The 27,515-nt window shown below is 48.4% G+C and overlaps 1 protein-coding gene across 1 annotated transcript in view; it reads left to right on the top strand.

The window, feature by feature from the left end:
* The window catches only part of ESCO2 (establishment of sister chromatid cohesion N-acetyltransferase 2), a 39,408-nt gene extending 12,338 nt beyond the window's left edge, over positions 1 to 27,070 (top strand). Inside the window, exons 2-10 of the mRNA XM_082248825.1 lie at positions 4,592 to 5,546; positions 12,204 to 12,273; positions 13,499 to 13,547; positions 13,640 to 13,778; positions 15,490 to 15,621; positions 16,361 to 16,450; positions 20,678 to 20,821; positions 22,178 to 22,362; positions 26,907 to 27,070. Coding sequence (XP_082104951.1) covers positions 4,592 to 5,546; positions 12,204 to 12,273; positions 13,499 to 13,547; positions 13,640 to 13,778; positions 15,490 to 15,621; positions 16,361 to 16,450; positions 20,678 to 20,821; positions 22,178 to 22,362; positions 26,907 to 27,039 — 1,897 coding nt within the window. The 3' untranslated portion in view covers positions 27,040 to 27,070. The remainder of the gene's footprint in view (positions 1 to 4,591; positions 5,547 to 12,203; positions 12,274 to 13,498; positions 13,548 to 13,639; positions 13,779 to 15,489; positions 15,622 to 16,360; positions 16,451 to 20,677; positions 20,822 to 22,177; positions 22,363 to 26,906) is intronic.
* Positions 27,071 to 27,515: the final 445 nt, after the last annotated feature.

The following is a 27,515-nucleotide window of genomic DNA, read 5'->3' as shown; positions in this document are numbered from 1 at the left end:
TGAGTAAAGAGGGGGGAGAAGATCCTGTGGGGGGGGGGGGAAGTAGGTAGGCTGCACTCAGTCTGGTGAGTAAAGAGGGGGAGAAGATCCTGCGGGGGGGGGGGGGAAGTAGGTAGGTTGCACTCAGGCTGGTGAGTGAAGAGGGGGGAGAAGATCCTGCGGGGGGGGAGGGGGAAGTAGGTAGGTTGCACTCAGTCTGGTGAGTGAAGAGGGGGGAGAAGATCCTGCGGGGGGGGGGAAGTAGGTAGGTTGCACTCAGTCTGGTGAGTGAAGAGGGGGGAGAAGATCCTGCGGGGGGGAGGGGGAAGTAGGTAGGTTGCACTCAGGCTGGTGAGTAAAGAGGGGGAGAAGATCCTGCGGGGGGGGGGGAGGGGGAAGTAGGTAGGTTGCACTCAGGCTGGTGAGTGAAGAGGGGGGAGAAGATCCTGCGGGGGGGGGGGGAGTAGGTAGGTTGCACTCAGGCTGGTGAGTAAAGAGGGGGGAGAAGATCCTGTGGGGGGGGGGGAAGTAGGTAGGCTGCACTCAGTCTGGTGAGTAAAGCGGGGGAGAAGATCCTGCGGGGGGGGGGGGGGAAGTAGGTAGGTTGCACTCAGGCTGGTGAGTGAAGAGGGGGGAGAAGATCCTGCGGGGGGGGGGGAAAGTAGGTAGGTTGCACTCAGGCTGGTGAGTGAAGAGGGGGGAGAAGATCCTGCGGGGGGGGGGGGAAAGTAGGTAGGTTGCACTCAGGCTGGTGAGTGAAGAGGGGGGAGAAGATCCTGCGGGGGGGGGAAGTAGGTAGGTTGCACTCAGTCTGGTGAGTGAAGAGGGGGGAGAAGATCCTGCGGGGGGGAGGGGGAAGTAGGTAGGTTGCACTCAGGCTGGTGAGTAAAGAGGGGGAGAAGATCCTGCGGGGGGGGGGGAGGGGGAAGTAGGTAGGTTGCACTCAGGCTGGTGAGTGAAGAGGGGGGAGAAGATCCTGCGGGGGGGGGGGGGAGTAGGTAGGTTGCACTCAGGCTGGTGAGTGAAGAGGGGGGAGAAGATCCTGCAGGGGGGAGGGGGAAGTAGGTAGGTTGCACTCAGGCTGGTGAGTGAAGAGGGGGGAGAAGATCCTGCGGGGGGGGGAAGTAGGTAGGTTGCACTCAGGCTGGTGAGTGAAGAGGGGGGAGAAGATCCTGCGGGGGGGGGGTAGGTAGGTTGCACTCAGGCTGGTGAGTAAAGAGGGGGGAGAAGATCCTGTGGGGGGGGGGGGAAGTAGGTAGGCTGCACTCAGTCTGGTGAGTAAAGAGGGGGAGAAGATCCTGCGGGGGGGGGGAAGTAGGTAGGTTGCACTCAGGCTGGTGAGTGAAGAGGGGGGAGAAGATCCTGCGGGGGGGGAGGGGGAAGTAGGTAGGTTGCACTCAGTCTGGTGAGTGAAGAGGGGGGAGAAGATCCTGCGGGGGGGGGAAGTAGGTAGGTTGCACTCAGTCTGGTGAGTGAAGAGGGGGGAGAAGATCCTGCGGGGGGGAGGGGGAAGTAGGTAGGTTGCACTCAGGCTGGTGAGTAAAGAGGGGGAGAAGATCCTGCGGGGGGGGGGGAGGGGGAAGTAGGTAGGTTGCACTCAGGCTGGTGAGTGAAGAGGGGGGAGAAGATCCTGCGGGGGGGGGGGAGTAGGTAGGTTGCACTCAGGCTGGTGAGTAAAGAGGGGGGAGAAGATCCTGTGGGGGGGGGGGAAGTAGGTAGGCTGCACTCAGTCTGGTGAGTAAAGAGGGGGAGAAGATCCTGCGGGGGGGGGGGGGGAAAGTAGGTAGGTTGCACTCAGGCTGGTGAGTGAAGAGGGGGGAGAAGATCCTGCGGGGGGGGGGGGGAAAGTAGGTAGGTTGCACTCAGGCTGGTGAGTGAAGAGGGGGGAGAAGATCCTGCGGGGGGGGGAAGTAGGTAGGTTGCACTCAGGCTGGTGAGTGAAGAGGGGGGAGAAGATCCTGCGGGGGGGGCGTAGGTAGGTTGCACTCAAGCTGGTGAGTGAAGAGGGGGAGAAGATCCTGTGGGGGGGGGGGGCAGTAGGTAGGTTGCACTCAGGCTGGTGAGTGAAGAGGGGGGAGAAGATCCTGCGGGGGGGGCGTAGGTAGGTTGCATTCAGGCTGGTAGTGTAGGGTTGTCTAATGTGCACCATAGATCAGGATGGAAATCTCAATCTCCTCCACCATGGACAGTCCAGGAGGGTGAGCAGTTAGGGCCCATGTGCTTCTACTGGTGTATAGGAAAACTAAAGCTGAACATATACTGTACAACCAGATTGTACAATCCCTATACAAACTTCAGATTTACCAAAATGTAATATAAAGACATCCCTAAAGTATACATGCAATTTTATCCAATCTGGCAGTCCCTCGTTGCTGGTAGATCTGAAGGGGGATTGTACAATCAGATTTGCACAGTGTGTGGCCCATGTTTACATTGGGCGCAGAAGGGATACTTGGCTATATATATATATATATATATATATATATATATATATATATATATATATATATAATGTATGTATATGGAGGGGGGTTTACATATATATTAGTGTGTAAACCCCCCTCCATTGCAGGGGTTACGTTCCCGGACCCACCCGCGAAAAGTGAAAATCCACGAAATAGAAAAACCCTATTAAAATACACTGTAAGCATGTTTTTTTCACTGTACTTTTAAAAGCATTTTAACCACTTTACCTCTGCTCACATTGCTGCTACTGCAGCAATGTGGCTCGTTCCCGTCCAGCGACGTAGACCTACGTCGCTGGAGTCCTCCCCCTGTAGGCTCGCTCCCGCTGTTTTCAGTCACAGCGAGAGTCGGGCCAGGGGAGGAGCAGCGGTGATCGCCGCTGCTCTTCCCCGATCGTCGGGGAATTGAGTCTGGAGATCCGCCCGCTTGTGTAAACAGAGCGGGCGGATCTCCTAAGTGACAGGGAGTGACAGATCGGAGTGTTCAGCATAGCTGAACCTGCGATCTGTCCCTGTGTCACTCAGTCACCTCCCCCCACACACGTCAGTAAGCACCAGGCATACATTAACCCCTCCCTCTCCAATAAAATTAACCCCTTCCCTGCCAGTGTCATTTTTACAGTAACAGTGCATATTTATAGCTAACCACAAGCTTTCTTTTGGTGGTATTCGATCACCTGTGCGTTTTTTTTTTTTGATCACGCGCTATAAACAAAGAGCGTAAATTTTGCAAAAATAACAATATTTTTCACTTTTTTTTTTTTTTTTTCTATATGAAATTCCCCAAAAAAATGTAAAAATCAAAAATTTTTTACATTTTCGGTCAATTTGTTTTATGCTACATATGTTTGGTAAAAAAAAAATCACAAAAAGTGTATTTTGATTGGTTTGCGCAAAAGTTATCGTGTTTACTAACAAAGGGAAAGATTTTTTTTTTTTTTTTTTCCCCCCGGGACTGCGACATTGCGGGGGACAGATCGGACCCTTGACTGACATTTTTGACACTTTTGGGGTTACCAGTGACATTACTGCAGTAATCAGTGCTATACATATGCACTGTTACTGTAAAAATGACACTGGCAGGGAAGGAGTTAACTGTATTGGAGAGGGAGGGGTTAAGTGTGTCCTAGGGGCGTGCTTCTAACTGTGATGGGACATGGCTACTAGTGTAAAAACAGAGATCAACGGTTCTACATAGTAGAACCGTCTGATCTCCATTTTTACACAGGGGAGAATGACAGGCGGCTTGTTTACATCAGCCGCCTGCCTTTCTCCCTCTCCACCGACGATCGCAGTGTGACCGGCGGACATCGGGTCCGCCAGTCACACGCACGGACTCCTTAGTGAACGGGCCGGGCGCGCGCTCGCCTGCTATTGGCTCACAAGCCGGTGACAGGCTAGTGACATATACGTCACTTTGCCTGGCCGGGGCTTACCGCCACAGTATATGTACTTGCGGCGGTCGGCAAGCGGTTAAAGAAAATCCCAAAGTTTGGGTTGTTCCCAGAAAAGTATATGGAAAATCTTCCAATGGGGACACTAATTCTGGTGACTTGGGGGTTCCCAAGGGGTTCTGTAATTTGCAGGGATTTCCTCTTCCTGTTTGGCTATGACAGGGGTTATAGCCCTTCCTTGCTCTAGCAAAAAAAAATGCCTATAGTTCTACTTTAAAGCTAAACTGCAGGTATATAGTTTATTACATAGTTGCTATACATTGGCCCAGTGTGGACCTACGTAAGTATACTGTACATATTCCATGCCTGTGGAAGCTGGAAATCATTGTAGTAGTCACAGCTACTCCAGTGATCTTTGCTGTCTTCCGGGTCCAGTGCAAAGCAGCTGCCCTGCTGCATGGTAAACGCAGGGGGTTGCCCGCTTGGCACAGGTGCCATTCATAGAATAGCTTACATTTTTCTAAATGAAAAGGTGTTCTCTGATTGGAAGAGTTGTAGACTCTGCATCTCCACCCATCCAATTAAAGAATGCTTGGTGTTTATTAGGGAAAATTAAGGGCGGTACTGGAATGTAGATAATGACCCAGAGGACTCCTAAGGATGCCATGATTGACAGTGAGCTGCCTATATATATTTTTGGGGTTCTATTTGTTTCACCAACAAATCTATTGTTTTTTTGTTTCCTGTCATTAGGCATTGGTCGTCATTTGGGACCCCTATCAAGAAGTTAATAGTGGACTGCAGCGTCGTCCTAACTCCCCTTCAACCTAGGAACTCCAATAAGAGCAACATCATGAAACGTTCGCCCACACCGGCCTACATGACCATCAAAGACCCCAAGGAGAAGGAGAATTTTAGGGCCTCTCCTGTGAAGTCCAGTGTGGCCAGGAAGCTTATGGTCTCTCCTCCAGCAGAGGAGGAAATGGAGAATGATGCATATGCCTTTCCACCACTGAAGTCGCCCACCTCTGCCCAGAAGGCTGTGATGCCAGCCAAGTCTTTCTATAAGAAAGGTGCTTTGTACGTCAGCCCGCTGGAGAGAAAACTGATCAAGGAAACCAAGTCTAAGGGTGGTGTGGTCTCCTCGTATTTGGCTAGCAACAGAATAAAGAGTCCCGAGGGGAAAGCTTCATCGAAGTTCACAAAAACCAAAAAGCCACTAAGTCAGAAAAAGAGGGCTCCTAGTCGAGGGGTACCATCCCCCAAAACAAAGAAGGTGGAGGGAAAGACTCCCTCACCCGTGACCACAGAGGGCCATGCCCCCAGTCCCCAGAAGAGCGCCATCTTGGGGTTAAAAGTGAAACAGAGGCCCAAACTCACGATGGGAGCTGCATTCTTCGCTACCAGTAAACGGCCCCATTCGTCACGCAAACTCCCCACTCACATCAAGTTCCCTCCATCCTCCAAGCCAAAACCCTTACAGCAGAGCAGCGCTCAGAGTACGGCTCCACTTCCTAGTTCTGGTGAGAAGGTGAACAAGCACGCTGGTTTGGAGAGAATGTCAAGCGAAGAGAAGAAGAGAGCTGAAATCATCAAAACGAGTGACCTGAAGGATGGGAAACCAAAGAGAGGAGCCGTTCAGGTTCCTCAAAAACCAAAATTCACAAAACCATCCGAACCTTCTAGACTGGATGATGCAGAATCACAGGTATGGTTTTCAGTGGTTTTATTTATTAGTCCGCTTTGAGATTTACATTCTAGTGCCCTAGGATTGGTAATCCACTTCAAAGCCGCTGTATGTGTGTATATATATATATATATATATATATATATATATACACACACACACACATTATATATATATATATATATATATATATATATATATATATATATATATAATCTCCACTGCTCAAAAGAAATGAAAGGAACACTTTTTAATCGGAGTATAAAATCAAGTCAATCTCCTGGGATATTGATCTGATCAGTTTAGTAGAGGGGGTTGTTAATCAGTTTCAACTGCTTTGGTGTAACAGGTGCACTAGATGATGGGTAACAATGAGATGATCCCCAAAACAGGAATGGTTTTACAGGTGGAGGCCACTGATAACTTTTTTTTTTTTTTTTTTTTTTTCTCCCCTACTCATCTTTTCTGACTGTTTTTTTTTTCATTCGTTTTTGCATTTGGCTAGGGTCAGTGTCACTACTTGCAGCATGAGGCGATACCTGAATTCTGTAGACACAGGCAGTCTAACTCCTCCAGGATCAATACGTGCCATTGCCAGAAGGTTTGCTGTGTCTCCCAGCAGAGTCTCAAGGGCATGGAGGAGATTCCAGGAGGCAGGCAGTTACTCTAGGAGATCTGGACAGGGCCGTAACCCATCAGCAGGATTGGTATCTGCTCCTTTGTGTAAGGAGGAACAGGATGAGCACTGCCAGAGCCCTACAAAATTACCTCCAGCAGATCCCTGGTGTGAATGTCTCTGACCAAACTATCAGAAAAAGAATTCATGAGGGTGGCCTGAGGGCCCGACATCCTCTAGGGGGCCCTGTGCTCACTGCACAGCACAGTAGAGCTTGATTGGCATTTGCCATTGAACACCAGATTTGGCAGGTCCACCACTGGCGCCCTGTGCTTTTCACAGATGAGAGCAGGTTCACCCTGAGCACATGTGACAGATGTGAAAGGGCCTGGAGAAGCCGTGGAGAATGTTATGATGCCTGTAACATCGTTCAGCATGACCGGTTTGGTGGTGGGTCAGTGACTTCTGGGGAGGCAAATCCATGGAGCGATGCACAGACCTCTACAGGCTAGACAATGGCACCCTGACTGCCATTAGGTATTGGGATGAAATCCTTGGACCCATTGTCAGACCCTATACTGGTGCAGTGGATCCTGGGTTCCTCCTGGTGGACAACAATGCCCGGCCTCATGTAGTGAGATGTGGAGGATGAAGGAATTGATACCATTGATTGGCCCCCAGGCTTGCCTGACCTAAATCCAACAGAACACCTCTGGAACACTGTTTTGGTCCATCCGACGCCTCACGCCATTAGGTTGCACCTCAGTCTGTTCAGGTGCTCAGTGATGCCCTGGTCCAGATCTGGGAGGAAATACCCCAGGACACCATCCGTCTTCTCATTAGAAGCATGCCCCAATGTAGTCAGGCATGCATACAAGCACGTGGGGGGCCACCCAAACTACTGAGTACCATTTTGAGTTGTTGCAATGAAATTTCAGCAGAATGGAGTAGCCTCCTGCATTATTTTTTCACTTTGATTTTCAGGGTGTCTTTGAATTCAGTCCTCTAGGTTAATTTTCATTTACATCAAACAATGTGGCATCCTTTTGTTTCTAACACATTACCCAGTGTAATTGGAAAAAAAAGGGGGTAGGGTTTTTTTTATTTTTTGGAGCCCCCTATTCCTCCGCGTTTGCGCATCAAAACAAACGCATAGCTAAGTCGTGCCCACAAATGTAAATAGTGTTCAAACCACACTTGTGAGGTATGGCTGCGATCGTTAGAGCGGGAGCATAAATTCTAGTGCAAGACCTCTTCTGCAACTCTAAACAGGTAACTGAAGCGTTGACTATAGAGATTTTAAGTACTGTAGTTTGTCGGCATTCCACGAGCGTGCAGAAGGCATTACCCCCCCCTTAATGACCAGGCCCATTTTTTCGGTTCGGCACTGCGTTATTTTAACGAAAAATTGCGTGGTCGTGCGATGCTGTGCCCAAATAAAATTGATGTCCTTTGTTCCCCCACAAATAGAGCTTTCTTTTTGTGGTATTTGATCACTTCTGCAGTTTTTAGAATTTGCGCTATAAACAAAAAAAGAGCAACAATTTTGAAAAAAAAAAAACTTTCTGCTATAAAACATTCCCAGTAAAATAAATGTAAAACAATTATTTTTTTTTTTTTTATCAGTTTAGGCCAATTTTGTATTTTGCTACATATTTTTTTGTAAAACAAAATCCCAAAAAGTGTATTTAAATTGGTTTGTGCAAAGGTTATAGTGTTTACAAACTACGGGATAGATTTTTGAATTTTTTGTTTTCGTTTTGTTTTTTATTAGTAATGGCGGCGATCAGTGGTTTTATTTTTTTTTTTTTTTGCGCGGCTGCGACATTGCGGTGGACAGATCGGGCCCCTAACTGACATTTTTGACACTTTTTGGGGACCAGTGACATTAATACAGTAGTCAGTGCTAAATAATATGCACTGTTACTGTATAAATGACACTGGCAGGGAAGGGGTTAACACTGCAGATGATCAAAGGGGTTAATGTATGCCTAACTGTGTGCTTACTGACTGTGGGGGGGGGGGGGGGCTCTGTGACGGGCACCGAGATCGGGATTGTAGCTTAGCTGAAAACTCCTCTCTCTGCCTGTGTTACAGAAGACTCGCCTGCTTTGTTTACATAAACAGGCGGGTCTTCTGTCAGTTTCCCTGACGATTGCGGGAGGCCGGCGGCGATTGCCGCTGCTCCTCACGCAGGCTGCCTCCCGCTGTGTCTAATCTAGAACTATGATTTTGCGCAGCCGAGCCACCCTGCTGCAGTATATCTGCGTGGGGTGGTCGGCAAGTGGTTAAAGCATGACATGTTGGGTATCTATTTACTCGGTTTACCATCTTTTCATGTTATAGAAAAATATTGGGCTAACTTTACTTTTTTTTTTAATTCTAACATTCATTGAAGTGTATTTTTTTTTTCCCCCAAAAATTGCGTTTGAAAGACCTCTGCGCAAATACAGTGTGACATAAAATATTGCACCGACCGCCATTTTATTTCCTTGGGTCTCTGCTAAAAATATATATATAATGTTTGGGGGTTTTAAGTAATTTTCTAGCAAAAAATACTGATTTTAACTTCTAAGCAACAAATGTCTTCAAGTGGTTAAACTATCTACTGCAGTAACGGGTGCAGTTGCTGGGGGCGCTCTATGATCTGTATGTAGCCTCGGCTCCATGCAGTATACAGCACTGTGTTCGGCAGTGACACTGAGACTTCATATCCAACTTCCAGAATGAGCGCTGCTCAGACATTCACTGGCAGCTTTGTATTCTATGAAAAAATACAAAGCTCTCTCTGGCTGTGGCGGTTGGATGACCTCATGGTCTCTGCCTCCTCCGTGAATCAGAGGAAGCTTTGTATTCATTCATAGATTACAAAGCTTCCCATGAATAACTGATTTTCTTCCCCATCCTGCTTTCAGAACACAGTGCTGTATACTGTGCATCAGCATCAGAGTGCAATGCAGAGGGGCTGCCTGTAAAGTTGGAGCTGTAGTAGGGAGCAGAGGGACTGCTTGTAAAGTTGGAGCTGTAGTAGGGAGCAGAGGGACTGCTTGTAAAGTTGGAGCTGTAGTAGGGAGCAGAGGGACTGCTTGTAAAGTTGGAGCTGTAGTAGGGAGCAGAGGGGACTGCTTGTAAAGTTGGAGCTGTAGTAGGGAGCAGAGGGACTGCTTCTAAAGTCGGAGCTGTAGTAGGGAGCAGAGGGGCTGCTTGTAAAGTTGGAGCTGTAGTAGGGAGCAAGAGCTGCATAAGCCGATGCTGCCTCTGTAATGCTGTCTCCTGTGCCATGCAGAGTGATACCACTTGTGCTCCACCTCTTATCCCGGCTAGCAGTCTCCAGAGTGGTGCCAGCAGCAGGAAAGAAGAGATCTTTAGGTCAGTGTGAAGCAATAGACTGGGCATAATAGTATAGAGCTGTTTTTTACACTGATGTGCAATGAGGTTTGCCTGCTGGTTTGCTGCGCTTAGCCATGGACTTCTATCATATTCTATCATATCCTGCGGGTTTGGTGCACTTTCTGAATGCAGGAGTTTTGGTGTATGGGAAAGTTGCAGATGCACCTCTAGGTCTGTGGGTCTTTGACGCCCTGTCGTGGTCTGTGGGTCTTTGACGCCCTGTCGTGGTCGGTGGGTCTTTGACGCCCTGTCGTGGTCGGTGGGTCTTTGACGCCCTGTCGTGGTCGGTGGGTCTTTGGCGCCCTGTCGTGGTCGGTGGGTCTTTGGCGCCCTGTCGTGGTCGGTGGGTCTTTGGCGCCCTGTCGTGGTCGGTGGGTCTTTGGCGCCCTGTCGTGGTCGGTGGGTCTTTGGCGCCCTGTCGTGGTCGGTGGGTCTTTGGCGCCCTGTCGTGGTCGGTGGGTCTTTGGCGCCCTGTCGTGGTCGGTGGGTCTTTGGCGCCCTGTCGTGGTCGGTGGGTCTTTGGCGCCCTGTCGTGGTCGGTGGGTCTTTGGCGCCCTGTCGTGGTCGGTGGGTCTTCGGCGCCCTGTCGTGGTTGGTGGGTCTTTGATGCCCTGTCGTGGTTGGTGGGTCTTTGATGCCCTGTCGTGGTTGGTGGGTCTTTGATGCCCTGTCGTGGTCGGTGGGTGTAGCACCTGCCTAGCATGACCCATTTAAGTAAATGAGGCCACTCTGGAAGTGCCCTGCAACATTGTGCAGTACAGCAAACAAGGGGTTAAAGCATGCAGCATTGTTTCTTTCTCACCCACCTGCCTTATCCCCTTGGACCCCACAGAAGCATGCAGTTCCGGGATGATTGCAGAGTGGTCCCATTTACCTGAATGGGTCACAGATGGCAGACAGTAGCACCCACCAAAAGTAACGGGGCTTTTAACTCCTGCTGCATCATGTGTACACCTTTTTTAGCTGCTGCCTTAGCAGCTGAAGGGAGTAGGGATTGGGGGTGATTTAAAACGGTGACTCAGCTGCAAGGTTTTACCACCCCCAATTTGACCTGTGAACGAGCCCTAATGGTGCTGTTACCGAATGTCTCTAAGGGCTCATTCAGTCACTGATGCTGCTCTGAAAAGAGTGTGTTTGACAGGTGGCGAGGATGGGATATGTTGCCTCCTCACCACCCGATTTTAAACCCATTATTGATGTGCAATTAGGCATGTGACTATCAGATTTCATTGCTGCGATTAATTGATTAAGGTTTTGCCACGGTAAACGGTATTATCACAGTATTCAATTTCTACCTCACTTTAATTTAAATTTTTAAATGCTGGACCCACGTATATAAAAACGCAGAAAGCCAGTGCAGGAACTGTGTGTCTGTGTGTCTGTGTGTCTGTGTGTCTGTGTGTCTGTGTGTCTGTGTGTCTGTGTGTCTGTGTGTCTGTGTGTCTGTATATATATGTATATATATATATGTATATATATATATATATATATATATATATATGCATACATACTATATATATGTGTGTGTGTATATATATATATATATATATATATATATATATATATATATATATATATATATATATATATATATATATATATATATATATATATATATATTGTATATATGTGTGTGTGTGTGTATAATATATACTGTATGTGTGTGTGTGTGTGTGTATAGAATATAATATATATATATACACACACACGTTAATAGTGGCGGGTAAATACTTGCAGAGATTTGCTTGTAGGCACCGCCTGTCTATGGCTGAGCCCGGGAAGCATGTGGCTGCAGTATAGTAAAATAAAACATTAAAGCACCCCATCCCTCTGTACTGGAGGCCGCATCCATCTTCAGCTGTCTTCCTTCCTGGTCTGCGGAGTCTGGCTATGCTACTAGTTTTATCACTGCAGTACAGAGCAAAGCCTCTACTTCCTGTGTACGGCTCCTCCTGTCAGAGGCGGAGTGCATCTGATATCACTCCGCCTGTAAGCCGGGACTATACAGGAAGTAGCGGCTCCATTCTAGTAAAGGAGAGCTGAGCCGGGAGTCCGGTGACACAGGGGCAGCCCGGCAGACTTGGAGAGCAGAGAAATACGGTATTTCAAAAATGACCACAATAACAATACCGTGTGTATGCGATACCGCGATATATCGCATTACTAAAAACCGGCATATCTCTAAATGCAATGCATGTGATTCCAACACAGTAGTACAGCAACTAGAGATTTAAATTGGGTGTGAGGAGGTGACACTATGCCTGGTGATCTTTGACTCATCCCCCCCCCCATGTTGTTGAGGTAGATCTCCACCTCTTTAAGGTTGCCTACCCCTGCTTTGTAGAGTCGGGGAAAGTTAGAATCTCTGCTACATTTTTGTTTGTCTGCTCCTGCTACATATTTTCCGCCTAGTTACTTGTCACTGGGACAGGAATTGAGGAATTTTAGAGCATTGAATAGCGGTAAAAACCTTACAGGGTTTCTAATTTTCATTGGAAAGGATTAGAATTGGCAGTATTCCTTTCAAGCTATTACAGGCGGGCGGAGAGCAAGCAGTTACTGACAAATCACACATACAGTAACTTTACGGTTTACACGTGTTTAGAGCGCTGCTGCCATCTTGTGGACACTTGTATGCGGTGCACCCTCATTTCTGTGTTCTTCTCTTACAGGAAGCTGAAAATCGGCCTCACAGTATGTTTGATATGGATGACTCCATCCTGAAATCTTCAGACAAGAAAGGTAGTTGATATAGCTAATTAATTTACACTAGGGATGCACCGAATGTTCGGCGGCCGAACATTATTCGGCCGAAAATAGAAAAAATAGCACTTTCGGTGTTCGGCCGAATAAGTAAAAAGGCCGAATAAATTTGTGCCGAACAATGTCAGCGGCGGTCACTAAATGGCGGCCCGCGCGATGCTTTTCCGCCCGGACCGCGAGCCCGCTACCTAGGAGTCCTTCAGTCCCCTTCCTCATTGCGGCTCCCTGCTCACACGCCGCCGATTTCCTGTCCGGCCGCGAGTAGGGGGTGTGACGTCACGCGCGCGTCCCGCCCCCTGCTCCTGACTGCGGCTCCTTCACACTAGGTCCAGCGAGCGTGACCCTATGTGCACGCCCCGCCCCCCTGTTCGCGGCTTTTGGCTCCGACCTGGCTGCAGTTCAGGTATGTGGAGCACATTTGGGGGAGAATACGGTAGCTGCACAAGCATTAGTGTGCAGACTGGCATATTTTGCCATATGTTGCCACTTGCCATGCTCATTAGAGTGCCCTATAAAGTGTCCCTTAAAAAAAAAAAAGAATAAAAATGTGCCCAACAGAGTGCTTACTTGACATAAAATGTGGCCATCAGCGTGCCCCTTATTTTATGCTAAGGGACATGCTGATGAGCATATTTTATGTTAAGGGGCACTCTGATGGGCATATTTTATGTTAAGGGGCACTCTGATGGGCATATTTTATGTTAAGGGGCACGCTAATGGGCATATTTTATGTTAAGAGCAACGCTGATTTAAATGTTTTGTTTTGCCCATCAGCGTGCCCCCTAACATAAAATGTGCCCATCAGCGTGCCCCCTAACATAAAATGTGCCCATCAGCGTGCCCCCTAACATAAAATGTGCCCATCAGCGTGCCCCCTAAAAATTGGCAAAATAAATGGAAAAAATGCGAAACACTGCGTTCGGTATTCGTTCGGCCTTCGGCCAAGCATTTCATTATTATTCGGCTTCGGCCAAGAATTTCATTTCGGTGCATCCCTAATTTACACATAGGTACGGTACTGCACAAAAGATTTAGGCATGTGTAGGGGGAAAAAAAAAACGCTGTAAATGAAGAATGCTTTCAGAAATAGAAATAATGTAAATATGTTTCTAAAGGCATTCTTACTTTACCGCATTTATTCACACCTACATAAAACTTTTGCACATGATGTTGGTTGATTATCATTGCATTGTTTTTGTTTTAGCGTCCTCCATTTATCCCATCTTCAGCACACCATCTGCAGCAAAGAAAAGGTCAGTAGTAACGTTGTTACAAACCTTTTGTAGTACTAACAAACTTACCAGCAGTGGTTTTATTATGTATTCATTTTTTTTTAATTTTACAGGCCGTTTGACCTGCGGGCAGAGATGGCATCCCCGGTTTGTGCCAGCACCCCTGTAGGCACACCAGCACTTTTAAACAAAATCCCAAAACCCTGCAAGAAGAGAGACTCCAACAAGGCACATGGGGACCAGCTGATTATTGTAAGTTAAAGGGATTGTAAAGTCTTGCTTAAAAAAAAAAGGTTATACTTCCCTCTTCTATGCAGTTGGTTTTGCACAGAGAAGCCGGGATCCTCCTGTTCTCTGGTCCCTAGTTCCTGCTCCTGGCTCCTCCCTCCTATCGAGTGCCCCCACAGCAAGCAGCTTGCTATAGGGGCACCCGAGCCAGAGCTGCTGTTCAGCCCCACCCCCTCTTTCCTGAATGGCTCACTCACTTTGACAGCCGCAGGAGCCAATGGCGCCGTGGCTGTATCTCAATCTCAGCCAATCAGGAGGGAGAGTCCCGGAGCAGCCAAGACAGAGAGGGGGGTACAGGTAAGTATTAGGGAAGCTGGGGAGGCTTCTACATTTAGAAGGCTTTTATCTGAATGCATATAAAGTGCAGAGGAGGGGTTTTGGGGTCTTTTAGACCCCCAGATCCCTCTACAAGAGTACCTGTCTGTACTAGGTGGGAGGGGGGGGCTTACTAGGTGGGAGGGCTTACTGAGGGGTTTGTACTGGGAGGGGGGCTTGCTAAGTGGTCTGTACAGTACAGACCACTTAGTAAGCCCCCCTCCCAGTACAGACCCCTCAGTAAGCCCTCCCACCTAGTACAGCTGGCAGACCCCATGAACCCCAATAACAGATCCTATACACCCCCAGCTGGCAGATCCCATGAACCCCAATGACAGATCCCATACACCCCCAGCTGGCAGACCCCATAAACCCCAAATTATAGATCCTTTACACCCCCATCAGGCAGACTCCATGAATCCCCAACGATAGATCCCAAACACCCCCCAGCTGGCAGACCCCCATGTACCCCCCTGACAGGTCCAATAGACTCAAATGACAGGTCCCATGTCCCCCCAGTATTAGATCCCATGTCTCCCATGCACACCAATTCCAATCCCAGCATATGACTCCTGACACTCACTTAGTAAATGCCTCTCCCAGGTCTATGACCCCCGCGGTCTTCTCTCCCCCCCGTCCCCAGCCCCTCGTACAGCGGCATCTCCTCCTCCCCGGGCCCGGTGTTCTGCTGCTGCGCACTGATTTCACCCGGCTGGCAATACTTCAAGCGGCGCTGCGGCCGGCCAGGGGGCGTGTGACGTCACGCATGACGCGTCGACGCCTTTCACGCACGTCGATTTATTTGTAGTCGACTACGTCAACGCGTCGTGGCAGCCCTAGTATGTGTGTGTGTGTGTGTGTGTGTGTGTGTGTGTGTGTGTGTGTGTGTGTGTGTATTTCAAGTAATCTGCTAACAAAAAAAACTGAGTTTAACTTGTAAGCAACAAATGTCATAAAAAAGGGCCGGTCTTGAAGTGGATAAAAGATGTGAGCCGCCACTTTCTCTGTAAACACCCTCTGCCCTTATACTTGGAGATTGATCCGCATGTTTACTCTTTCCTTCCCGATAAGCCGTTGTTGAATAGAACGGCTTCCTTTTCTAAATCCAACTCTAGGCAGAGATGGGAATTGGAGCTCAGTACATCTTATTCCACTACATACATTCATCTACCCTGTAGCTTACCCAATGATTTTCTCCTAGTTCCTGTCTCGTCTCTGGAGCAGGAAGGCGAATCTCCCTAACAGACTGCAAAAGTGAAATGGACAGGCAATTTAACCCTTCTGTACAATATCGAAGATAAATATTTTGGGCCGTACATACACTATATATTTACCAACGCTGTTTGTTGTCTGTGATTAGGACGCCGGGCAGAAGCATTTTGGTCCTGTGGTGTGCAGCACCTGCGGTATGATCTATTCAGCAGCCAGCCTGGAGGACGAGACTCAACATGCACAGTATCACCAACGGCTACTGGAGAGCATCCGCTATGTGGTAAGGGAACACCTCCCATGCAATGTACTGTGTGATTGGGTGCTGGGGATCAGCTTAGGAATGCCTGCCGCTGGATGTCTGAGATCAGCTTGGGAACACCTCCAGCATAAGCTACTGTATGCTTGGATAGCAGGGATCCGCAACTCCCACACAAGCTATTGCATGATTTTAATGTCAGGGATCAGCTTGGGAACCCCTCCCACACTAGCTACTGTATGCTTAGATGGGCGGGATCAGCTTGGGAACACCTCCCACACATGCTAATGTATGATTAGATGGGTGGGATCAGTTTGGGAACACCTCTTACACTAGCTACTAAATGATTAGATGGGCGGGATCAGCTTGGGAACACCTCCCACACAAGCTACTGTATGATTACATGGGTGGGATCAGCTTGGGAACACCTCCCACACAAGCTACTGTATGATTACATGGGTGGGATCAGCTTGGGAACACCTCCCACACTAGCTACTGTATGATTACATGGGTGGGATCAGCTTGGGAACACCTCCCACACAAGCTTCTGTATGATTGGATGGGCGGGATCAGCTTTGGAACACCTCCCACACAAGCTACTGTATGATTACATGGGTGGGATCAGCTTGGGAACACCTCCCACACAAGCTTCTGTATGATTGGATGGGCGGGATCAGCTTTGGAACACCTCCCACACAAGCTACTGTATGATTACATGATTTTATGCTTTATATTGAAGTGTCCTCTACATTTCCTGTTCCAGGGCTGGAAGAAGGAGCGCGTTGTGGCAGAATTTTGGGATGGAAAAATTCTGATGATTTGCCCGGATGATCCGAAATACGCTCTCAGAAAGGTGAATGGGGGATGGGAATGGTTTATGTGCTGTGATGGTACCTGTTGGTAAAACTGTTTTTTATTATTAAGAGACTGATCCATGCAATTTGGAAGTTGGGTTTAGAGTCGGTTCACACTAGCGCGACTTGTCAGGCGACTTGTCAGCCTGACAAGTCGCGCTCCCTCGCGGTCCATTGACCGCTACAGGACCCGTTCTAATAGGAGCGACACAAGTCGCTCCGACTTAGAAAAAGGGTCCTGTACTACTTCGGGGCGACCTCGGAGCGACTTGCATAGACTTCCATTATGTGAAGTCCCTGCAAGTCGCTCCGAAGTCGTGGTGCAATTTAATGCACATGTCGCCCCCGAAGTAGTAAGGAGTCGTGTTGCCCCAGTGTGAACCGACTCTTATGCCCCGTACACACGTGCAGATTGTCGGCCGAAAAGATTCGGCCGACGACCGATCGACCGATTGTAGGCTTGTTAGTATGATGCTTCCGACAGCGCACTTTCGGCCGAACAGAATCTGTTGTGCAAGCATTAAAATTTTTGTATGCCGACACCAGAACGGCCGATTGTTCGCCAGTCAGTACAGATTTCAGCCGACAGACAGCAGATTTGCAAGACTGGGCATGCTCAGAAAAGAAAAAACACAGGGAAAGTTAACCATCACATGACATCACTTCTGCAGTCGGCTGTTGTTGGCCGACAAAATTCGTGTGCAGTCTTTTGCACTTTTCAACAGACACGACAGCCCTCGGACAAAAGACGGCCGATCGTTCGGCCGACGATCGGTACGCGTGTACGAGGCATTAGCGTGAACTTTGCTGGGCGATGTTGTATATCGCCACATTACCACTGCAGGCAATGTAAACCTCATACATGGAATATGAAGAAAGCAAATCACTCTATAATGTGTGCTTGTCCCAATCCAGAGCACTAAGTGTAATTTCTGTCTGCTGCTTCCTTCCTCTGCTATCTGCATAAGTTACATCTGATAGGTTTTCCTGACACTAAGAGAGAAATTGTGACAGGGGAGGGACCTTCCATGTGATTGACAGCCTCAGCTCTGTCCCTGTGTGGAAGGGGGTGTGTCCCTTCCTTTGTATCCGTCCGTCAGAGCTCTCCTCGCTGAGCTCTGCAGAGTGCAACTTCAGCTCTCTGCCCCCCCCCCCCCCCTTTTTTTTTTTTTTATTCTGAACTCAGACAAGCTGACGTGCCGGATCACCGAGATTGAATGTAATTCAGAGCACACTGCTCCTAAAATTACATGCCATGTCTGTGCGGTGCAAATTCAGCCATACAGTTTGTATGGCTGAATTCGCACCGCAATCGCACTAAAACACGCACAGGACCCTTTTTTGGGTCCGCAGCAGAATCGGATCGCATGGTGGTTCACACTAGTGCGATCTGATTCTGTGCGAACTTTCAGATCGCACTGCGATATGCGATCTAATCTGGGGGTGTCTTTAACTTTTAATTGACACCCCCAGCGTATCGCATATGGCAGTGTGAAGTGCCAGGGGTGCGGATGCGATGTGGGAACACGCTGTATATTCGCAGCGTTCCCGCATACCAGAAATGTGAACCGGCACTTAAAGCTCAGCATTTTGGATGTAGAAAGAGAAGACTGCAGATAAACGGGTACAACTTATATAGGAGGATTTGTTTCATCTGTGTATCACCGGAGGCCAGGTAAACTACAGTACTTAAAAATCTGCATAAGCAAATATTTTATACAGGCTAACAGTTTAGAGTTGGAGGTCTAGCACTAGAATTATTATTCTAACTCTAACGTTCACTACAATACCTAACATGTGGTGTGATCATCGTTTACATATGCGGGCGTGACATGCGTATGGGTTCACTTCTGCTTACAGGGGGATAGGGCGCTTTTATTCTTTTTTTTTTTTTCCTTTAATTATTTTTACACTGTCCTTCTTCTTCTTTTTTTTTTTTTTTTTATCACTTTTATTCTTTTTACCAGGAATGTAAACATCCCATATAATATAAATAAGGATGACTGGCTCTCTTTATGGAGAGATCTGGGGTCAAAAAGACCAAATCTATCCTTTTTTACCTTTTTTTAAAAGCAAAAGATCAACAAAAAAAAAGTGTCCATTCTAGACTGTAAGTCGTTACAGTCCTCCAAGGTCATAGCGGCAAACAGAGACGATCTGGTTTGTCTGTCTCTGTGATCAGCTGGCTGCAACATGGGATTGTTTCCCGAGCATGCCAGTAAAACCGGTATGCCCAAGAAACAATGGCGGGGGGGGGGGAAACATTCCCCCCCCCCCTGCTACTACTGAAAGCGATCCTACGGCTAATTAGTTGCTTGGACCGCTTTCATGAGAGCCAGCCACCGGCTGAAAAAAAAATATCCGGATTATGAATGATGGCTTCAGCCATAACACCCCGGTAAACCACTTGCAAATCGCAACGTGTTAATACAGATTCTGTTTAGTAAGTAGTTAATATTTGCATAACTCCTCCCACGGCTTGCATCAGGACTGAGGGCTCTTGAGAGGATTGCTGAGGAAGTGTGCTGTGATGTATGCAGGAAGCAATGTACAGCACCCTGCTGGCCCCTCCCACCAGCCCAGATCTGCCTGTATTGTAAAGAGAAGCACAGAGACCCAATAATATCACTGGGTCTAAAATAAGGTATGTAATGATGATGAAACCGGTTTTATTTAAACATTTTCATTAGCATGTTGAGGAGGAAGGAATTGGGAGCAAAACATGATGGAAAGTGATTCTAAAGGCAAAAGGTGTTTTACTTTAACCACTTCAGCTCCAGAAGGATTACCCCCTCTTCATGACCTACACCATTTTTTGCGATACACTTCTGCGCGGGGGGGGGGGGGGGGGGGTTTCGTGCTAAAAACATGAGATCGACCATTTTGAAAAAAATATAAAATTTTTACTTTCTGCTATAAAACATACCCAGTTAAAAAATCGAATTTCTTCATCAATTTAGGCCAATATGTGTTCTGCTACATCTTTTTGAAATAAAAATACAGATGCTTGCTAACTGTGGGGGAGGTGCTTTAACTGTAGGAAGACAGAGATCCGTGTTCCTGCTTGGCTGAAACACAGGATCTGTCTTCCCTACTAACAGAATGGCTTACATGTTTGTGTAGGACATGTGTGCCCCAAACCAGGTAATAGCAGAAGACGTACAGGTACGTGATTCTGCCCTTAGGAGCCACCACCCCGCAGTAAATGTACATGGGGCGGTTGGCAAGAGGTTAATGCATTCTCTGCTTTAAGGTGAAAAAAAAAACCTGCATGCAGCCCCCCGTCTTTTTTTTTTTTTTTTTTTTTTTTTTTTTTTTTTTACTTTCCTGAGCCCGATCTCAGGTGGTGTGGCTGAATGCAGTGGCTCTCTCCTTCCTTATTGAACAGAGGCAGCAGCAGGAACCATTGGCTCCTCCTGCTGTCTATCACAGCCAGTGGGCAAGTCCAAGCTGCACTGTATCAATGACCGGCTCAGGAGCAAGCCCTCATAAGTGCCCCCATAGCAAACGGCCAGGGCCGGCGCTCCTGCTAGGTGCACTGCTGCCTAGGGGGCGCAGCGACGGCCGCTGACTTCCCCCCACTAGCCTGGCCAGGGAACATGAGGGGCTGAAGAATGGCACCCTACACAGGGCTGGGGCGCCAGAGAATACAGTATCCGTGGGAGACATCCCTAACGGCTTCTGCGTAGGTCAGCAGTAGCTCCGTCTGTGAGAAAGGTGACAGCTGGGGGAGGTGGAGGATGACAGTGGGGAGGGGACATGGGTAAAGCTGGGGAGGTGGAGCACGTCAGTGGTGAGGGGTCACTGGGGAGCCAGACGAGGTGGCACGAGGACAGCTGGGGAGGGGACATGGGCACAGCTAGGGAGGTGGAGCACGGCAGTGGTAGGGGACACTGGGGAGCCAGACAAGGTGGCATGAGGACAGCTGGGGAGGCAGGCACCATCAGGTCTCAGGATGTAGGTGAAATGATCCTGTCCCAGTGAGTCTGCTCACCATGGTGGGCGGCATTGGAGGGGGGGGGGGGGGTTAGTCTTGCATAGGGTACAAAATAGTCATGAGGGCACTTAGCAGAAGGGAGGGGCACAGAGAGCCAGCGGGGGACTTAAGAGGGGGTTGGATCTGCTCTGTGCCTCAGTATAATTTGAAAAAAAATAGTGCCTTTACAATCACTGTAAATGTCGGCTTTAATGCTCATGCTTTCTCTCTATATTTATCTTCTGACCAGGCGGAGGAAGTGCGGGAGCTGGTGGACTCTGAGCTCGGTTTTCAGCAGACAAATCTAATTTTCCCAAGCAAAACCAAGACCTATCTGTATGTGTCTAATGACAGGAAGATTGTTGGATGCCTGATCGCAGAGCCAATCAAACAGGTGGGTGTGGACTTTGAAGTACGAATTACTTCTCCCTCACCATGAACAGCGCTATAGAACTAGAATTTAGTGCATGATGAACTGGCTTCCTGGGTCAGTCAAGGCCAAGACTTTGGGTTTGGGAGTTTATCCTTTCTGTTATAGCTAGAAACCCTGGATGTTAAAAGGCTGTGGAAGAGGCAGATTTCTTATTTAATCCTTTTTTATTGAAAACGTCTTGAAAACGTCTATAAAGTAACTGAACAAAGGATTGGAGAGGCAGCGCAGGCAACCAAGCATCGGAGGGGCGGCATGGGCGACTAAATGTTGGAAGGGCGGCACAAGCGACCAAGCGTTGGAAATGCGACTAAGCGTTGGAGAGGCAACCGATCGTTGGAAGGGTGGCACGGGCGACCAAGCGTTGAAAGGACGGCACAGGCTGGCAGTCGTTGCAGGGTGGCACAGGCGGCCAATCTGCAGGGCGACATGGGCGACCAAGCTTTGGAAGGGCGGCACGGGCGACCAAGCGTTGGAAGGACGGCACAGGCTGGCAGTCGTTGCAGGGTGGCACAGGCGGCCAATCTGCGGGGCGACATGGGCGACCAAGCGTTGGAAGGACGGCACAGGCTGGCAGTCGTTGCAGGGTGGCACAGGCAGCCAATCTGCTGGGCGACCAAGCTTTGGAAGGGTGGCACGGGCGACCAAGCGTTGGAAGGACGGCACAGGCTGGCAGTCGTTGCAGGGTGGCACAGGCGGCCAATCTGCGGGGCGACATGGGCGACCAAGCGTTGGAAGGGCGGCACGAGCGACTAAGCGTTGAAAGGGCGGCACAGGAGGCCAATCGTTGCAGGGCGGCACGGGCGACCAAGCATGGGAAGGGTGGCACAGGCAGCCATTTGGAGGGGCGGCATGGGCGACCAAGCGTTGGAATGGCGGCACGAGTGACCAAGCGTTGGAAGGACGACGCAAGTGTTGGAAGGGCGGCCAAGTGTTGGAGGGGCGACTAAGCGTTGGAGGAGCGGCACAGGCGAGCAATCGCTGGTAGGGTGGCACTGACAACGTAGTACCGTAGTTTTAGTTTTAGTTTGAAAGTTTACACTTCTGTGTCCCTTAATGTATGCCAGAAAAATAAAATGCAAGAATGCTATGGGTCTGAACGGTGGCTTATAAAAACTTTATTTACTAGGCTACACTGTTGTTTTTAAAATTTATATGAAATAAATAAGACTTATAATTTAATATTAATAATGTTTGACTTTAAATAAGGGGGAGGTTGGAGCCTGAAAGTGTTTTTATCATCCTGTAAATCAAAATGGTCATTGCCAACCTTCATTGAATTGCCTACTTCTACTTTTTTTTTTTTTTTTTTCACTCCAGGCATTTCGAGTCCTGCCCGAGCCAGTCCCAGAGGTGAAGTCTCCCCATGAGGATGCTTTGGAGCGACACAGAGCTTGGCGATGTTCTTCTGACCCAGAGCCAGCCATCTGTGGGATCAGCAGAATCTGGGTCTTTGCACTGATGCGCAGAAAGGCCATTGCCAGCCGCCTAGTGGATACAATGAGGTGAGGCCTTATATAAGAGCATAGAAGGATTGAAGTATCCGCATTTTTTGCCTAAAGACAACAGGTTACATCTGTCAGTCAGATTCATTGATGACCACTTATCCCTGTAATGCCATCAAAGAAATTGCTTTCTTTTTTTTTGGTTTCCAGTAACTAGAAAGCCAATACCATGCTGAAATCTTGTCATGCTTCCCTACTCTGTGTAATGCTAGCCCTGATCCTTCTCTTTTCCAGGCACCCACTGGTTCCTCTGGGGTACCACTTGCCACCCCAAGCAAGCAACTGGCTATGGGAACACTCATGTGCGTTCGCTCCTGAGCCAGCTTACTGGCTGCGATGACATCAGCAGGAACCAATGCCACTTCTGCCTCTGTCTAATGAGGAGAGAGAGGGGCGTGCTCTGCTCTCATGCACATCACAGGGGGGGGGGGGGGGGGGGGCTGCATGTAGGGTTTCTTTTTTTTTTTTTTTTATCCTAATGCATTAAGGTCAGAAAAACCTGCCTTTTTAGAATCACGTTAATCCATTTCTTATTGCAGTGGGCATGTATGTGGCAGGATGGCGGTGGCATTTATTCCGTGCTGCCACATAGTTGCGTTTCTTTTTTGTGCTGGGAGCATGCTGTCATCAACGACACCATGACAATCGGGAGCCAGTAGGTCTCCTGATCACTGTAACGGCCAATCACATGCCTCCAGTATTAGGACTGGTGGGAAAAGTGTTAATTAACTTTAGGTCCAAATTACCAGCATTAGCATTGAAAACAGGACGGATAAAAAGCACCCCCCACCTTCACCTGCATCCTCTGTCAATTCAGATTCTGAAGGTTGATATGGCCGCCGCAAACGTGAGTCTCCCTACTCGGTCTGCGTTCACGCACCCTGATTCCTCTTCCACTGCGGCCGTGCACGAAAATGCGCTACTGGATGCACTGATTGTAGCAGTGCGGGAAACTTTAAAACTGGAGGACGCAGCTGCTGCGTCGGCGTTGTCAGTATGTTTCGGTTCCCGCAGATCCTCTAAGGCAGTGGTCCTCAACCCTGGCCTACAGGGCCCACTAACAGGCCAGATTTGCAAGATAACTGAAATACATCCCAGGTGATATCATTTGCTACTCAGTGACTGCAGTACTCTAGTCTGCATCTCCCCAAGGTAATACCTAAAATCTGGCCTGTTAGTGGGCCCTGTAGGCCAGGGTTGAGGACCACTGCTCTAAGGCGACAAATGTGTTTCCCTTTCCTGCCTATTTTGACAAAATTGTCACGAGTCAGTGGGGTTCACTTAAGCGCACTGTCTGGGAACCAAAGCATTTTGCCAGAAGGTATCCTTTTGAAGAGTCCCTGTTTAAAAGTAGCTGACAGTCCCACCTGTGGTGGACTCTCAGGTTTCCAGGTTAAATAAAGCCACCCTTCTCCCGGTGGAGGATTCTCCATCTTTTAAAGACCCTTTTGACAAGAGAGCTGACTCTGGTTCGACATCTTTTACCATGGCCGGTTCCATTCTTAGACCGGTGTTTACCATAACTTTGGTCTCCAAGACCTTAACAGAATTGGCAAAGCTTTTGTGCCAGGATTCGGAGGGGAAACAGGTCCCCTCTAACCTCATGGAGCTGGCGGACCAGTTGGTCCATTGGTTGCAGTTAATCTGTGATGCCTCTCTAGATGCGGCTCCCTCAGTCTGCAGGGTATATGTAACAGCAGTGACCCTGAGGCGCATGATTTGGCTCAAACACTGGTCTGCGGACCAGGCTTCCAAGAAGGTCCTGTCTGATCTCCCCTTTGTAGGAGATTGCCTGTTCGGAGCTTCCATGGATGAAATCATTAGGGGTCTTACAGGGGAAAGAGCACTCTTCTCCCACAGGCTAGCACCACCAGGAGCAAGGAGTCTCCTCGCAAAATTGGGTTTTTTCTTCTCGGTTCCCAAGCACCCATTTAGTTCCTCAGAATCTCAGAACAAGGAATCAAAATCCATTCGAACCCCCTTGGGAGGTTTCCTAGAGGCCTTGGTCTGTTACGCAGAGAGCGGGTCCCTTCAGGCCGGCAGACAAGCCCTCCTCTGCCTGAAAGGGTGCCCTTACTCGTAACTGTGGTGGGGAGACGTCTTCCAGATCCGTAGACCTCCTTGATTCAAGACAGATGGACCCACGAGCTGATTCGGTCCAGGTATAAGATCGAGTTTGTCTTCGCCCCCAGCAAGGTTTTTCCCTGCAAGGTCTCCTCTGGGTGGTGCAAGATTTAATTCTACAAGGGGTCATTGTACTGGCTCCTGATTCTGAACGCTTTCAGGGGTTTTACTCAAACCTATTTACTGTTCCCAGGAAGGAGGGGAAAGTTCGTCCATTCCTGGACTCCAGGGCTTTGAACCTCTTTGTGCGGGAACAAAAATTCTGGATGGAGTCCATTTGCACGGTTGTGGCAACCCTTCATCAAGGGGATCTTCTGGCCTCTATCAATATCAAGGACGCTTACCTTCATATTCCAGTATGTCAGACTTCAGCATTTTCTTCGCTTTGCCGTGGGCGAGGAGCATTCTCAATTTGTGGTGTTACCCTTTGGCCTCGCCTCAGCTCCTCGGGTGTTCACAAAAGTGTCGGCCCCGGTGTAAGCATTGCTGCGGCAGCGGGGGATTGCAGTATTGGGGTACCTGGACGATCTCCTTCTGCAAAGTCTCCAACTGCCTTAAAAGCCAATCTGGACATTATGGTGCAAACTTTGCAAGACTTCTGATGGAAACTGAATTTCCAAAAATCTGCTCTGGTTCCGTTCACCAAGCTGGACTGCCTGGACTTGACCCTGGACTCGGCCCAAATGTTTAGTCCGGGGGGGAAAAGTCCAGAAGTTTCAGGATGCGATTCGGCTCCTGTTGTCCAACAGGCGGTCTTCTCTCAGGACTTTGTATGCAAGTGCTAGGTCTGATGGTCTCCACTTTCGAGTCGGTTCCGTTTGCACAGTTCCATTCCAGACCTCTGCAAAGGGAGATTCTTGCAAAATGGAACCAAGAATCCAGTCTTTAGACAATGTGATCCTGTTGAGCCGTGGCTCGCGAGGATCCCTGATATGGTGGCTTCGTTCTCTGGCTCTCCGACAGGGAAAATCTTTTCTCCTGTACTGGACGGTGGTCACTACGGATGCCTGCCTGTCCGGGTGGGGAGGCGCCTTGGGGCACACGGATTGTTCCTCCAACAAGGTGTAGATCAGCGCTTGGCCATTGGAACCATCAAGGGCCAAGTTTTGGCCTTGGTGATTTTTCTTTCAATGGTTCATACTTTTTTTTTCAGGGGGTCTGCCACTTGGCTCCCCCGGCGAGGTCTCCGTGGGATGTCTATTTGGTGCTGTCGGTTCTTCAGAAACCGTCTTTTAAAAATATTTGTGTGATTCTTCTGCTCACTTTGACACAGAAGGTGGCTTTCTTGGTGGCCATTCCGCACGCAGGGTATCAAAGTTTGATGCGTTGTTTTGTCATTCACCTTATATGGTGGTCCACAGAGACAAAGTGGTGCTTCTTCCCTGTTCGTCGTTCCTTCCTAAGTTCGTTTCTGGTTTCCATTTAAATTAAGGCATTGTTTTGCCTGCCTTGTGTCCTAAGCTTTAGCACCCTAAGGAGATTGCCCTACAGTGCTTGGATGTGGTTCGGGCAATCGGGGTGTATCTCTGGTGGCGACTGAGTCCTTTCGGAATATGGACTCACTATTTGTCCTTACGGATGGACCTTGTAAAAGGCTGGCTGTGTCTGCTGCGACCATTTCCAGATGGATCAGGCAGACGGTGGTGCAGGCCTATTCCCTTAAGGGTCAGAATCCTCCTCTCCCTGTTAAGACTCATTCTACGAGGGCGCTTAGTGCCTCTTGGTCCTTTTTGTCATCAGGCTTCAGTGATGCAGGTTTGCAAGGCGGCCTCCTGGTCGTCTGTACACTTTCACAAAATTTTACAAAGTGGATGTGTTGGCATCTGCGGATGCTGCTTTTGGCCGCAAAGTTTTTCTGGCTGCTGTTTGAGAGGTCTAGTCCTCTTTGAGGGTGTATTTTTCAGGTGAGCTCCATTTGTTCTTGGTTGAGCTCTTTGTTACCTGGTTGGCTAGGTTTAGCCTTTTGGGATGTTATTCCCACCCCTCATGTGTGACACTGCTTTGGGATGTCCCATTGGTCAAGAAGATTCTGGAGCTGTGCCTTTCAATGAAGGAAAGAGAAACTTGGATTTTTGTCTTACCATAAAATCCTTTCCTCTTATGTTCATTGTCGGGCACAGCACCCACCCCCTCTCATGAGTTGGGTTATATTTCTTCTAACACTGCTTGCAACAAAACTGAGTGCCTATAGCAGGAAGTGGGAGTGTATCCCCTGGGACTGCCGCCTAGGCATGGTAAAGTTATTTTCCTGCCTAGTATCCTACTCCTGTAGGGGGCAGCATAACTCAATGGTCAAGATTCTGGAGCTTTGTCCGTCAATGAACATCAGAGAAAAGGATTTTACGGTAAGACAAAAATCCAATTTTTGCCTTTAGTTATACTTTTAAGCTTGTGGTTCATTCCATCTTGTTCCATTTCAGGAGCTCCTTCAATTATGGCTCTCACCTGACAACAGAGGAAATCGCCTTCTCAGATCCAACGCCAGATGGCAAACTCTTCGCCAGCACCTACTGCAAAGTTCCTGACTTCCTGGTCTACAACTTCCTGAGTTAGAGAGTTTTTAGAGTTTTGAAGTTTGTATATTTTTTATTACTGGAGTGAGAAGTTATTGCAGAATGACATGGTTTGCACTTTTCCTGTTTTTAGAGGTTTATTTGCTGCTAAAGGGGAATTTCCTCGTGTTGGTTTGATGTTGTTGTTGAGACAGAGAGAGGAAGTTGAATCTGGTTTTATAGTGTCTGAAGTCTTGTTTGTAATAAATGTTCCTCTTGTACATACATTGGATCTGTGCGTTGCTGAAGGCGATGGTACATCCAGTTATAAGTTAAAGTTGTATTAAATCCACCGCTATTCTTTCATCTTCCCCCCTCTACATCCATTTTAAGAGTGTTTGTTTTTTTTTTCCTTCTAAAAACCTGTTACCACCCCCATGGGGCAAAAGGGTGGGCTTTACCATTCACATATGCTTCAATGGGAGGCCATGATTCTGTGCTGAGAGCATACTCCCAGAGTAGAGACCGAGCTGTCAG

Source organism: Pelophylax lessonae, assembly GCF_965119305.1.
Source record: "Pelophylax lessonae genome assembly, chromosome: 3".
NCBI classification, from domain to species: domain Eukaryota; kingdom Metazoa; phylum Chordata; class Amphibia; order Anura; family Ranidae; genus Pelophylax; species Pelophylax lessonae.
This window is presented reverse-complemented; position numbering and strand designations above follow the sequence as displayed.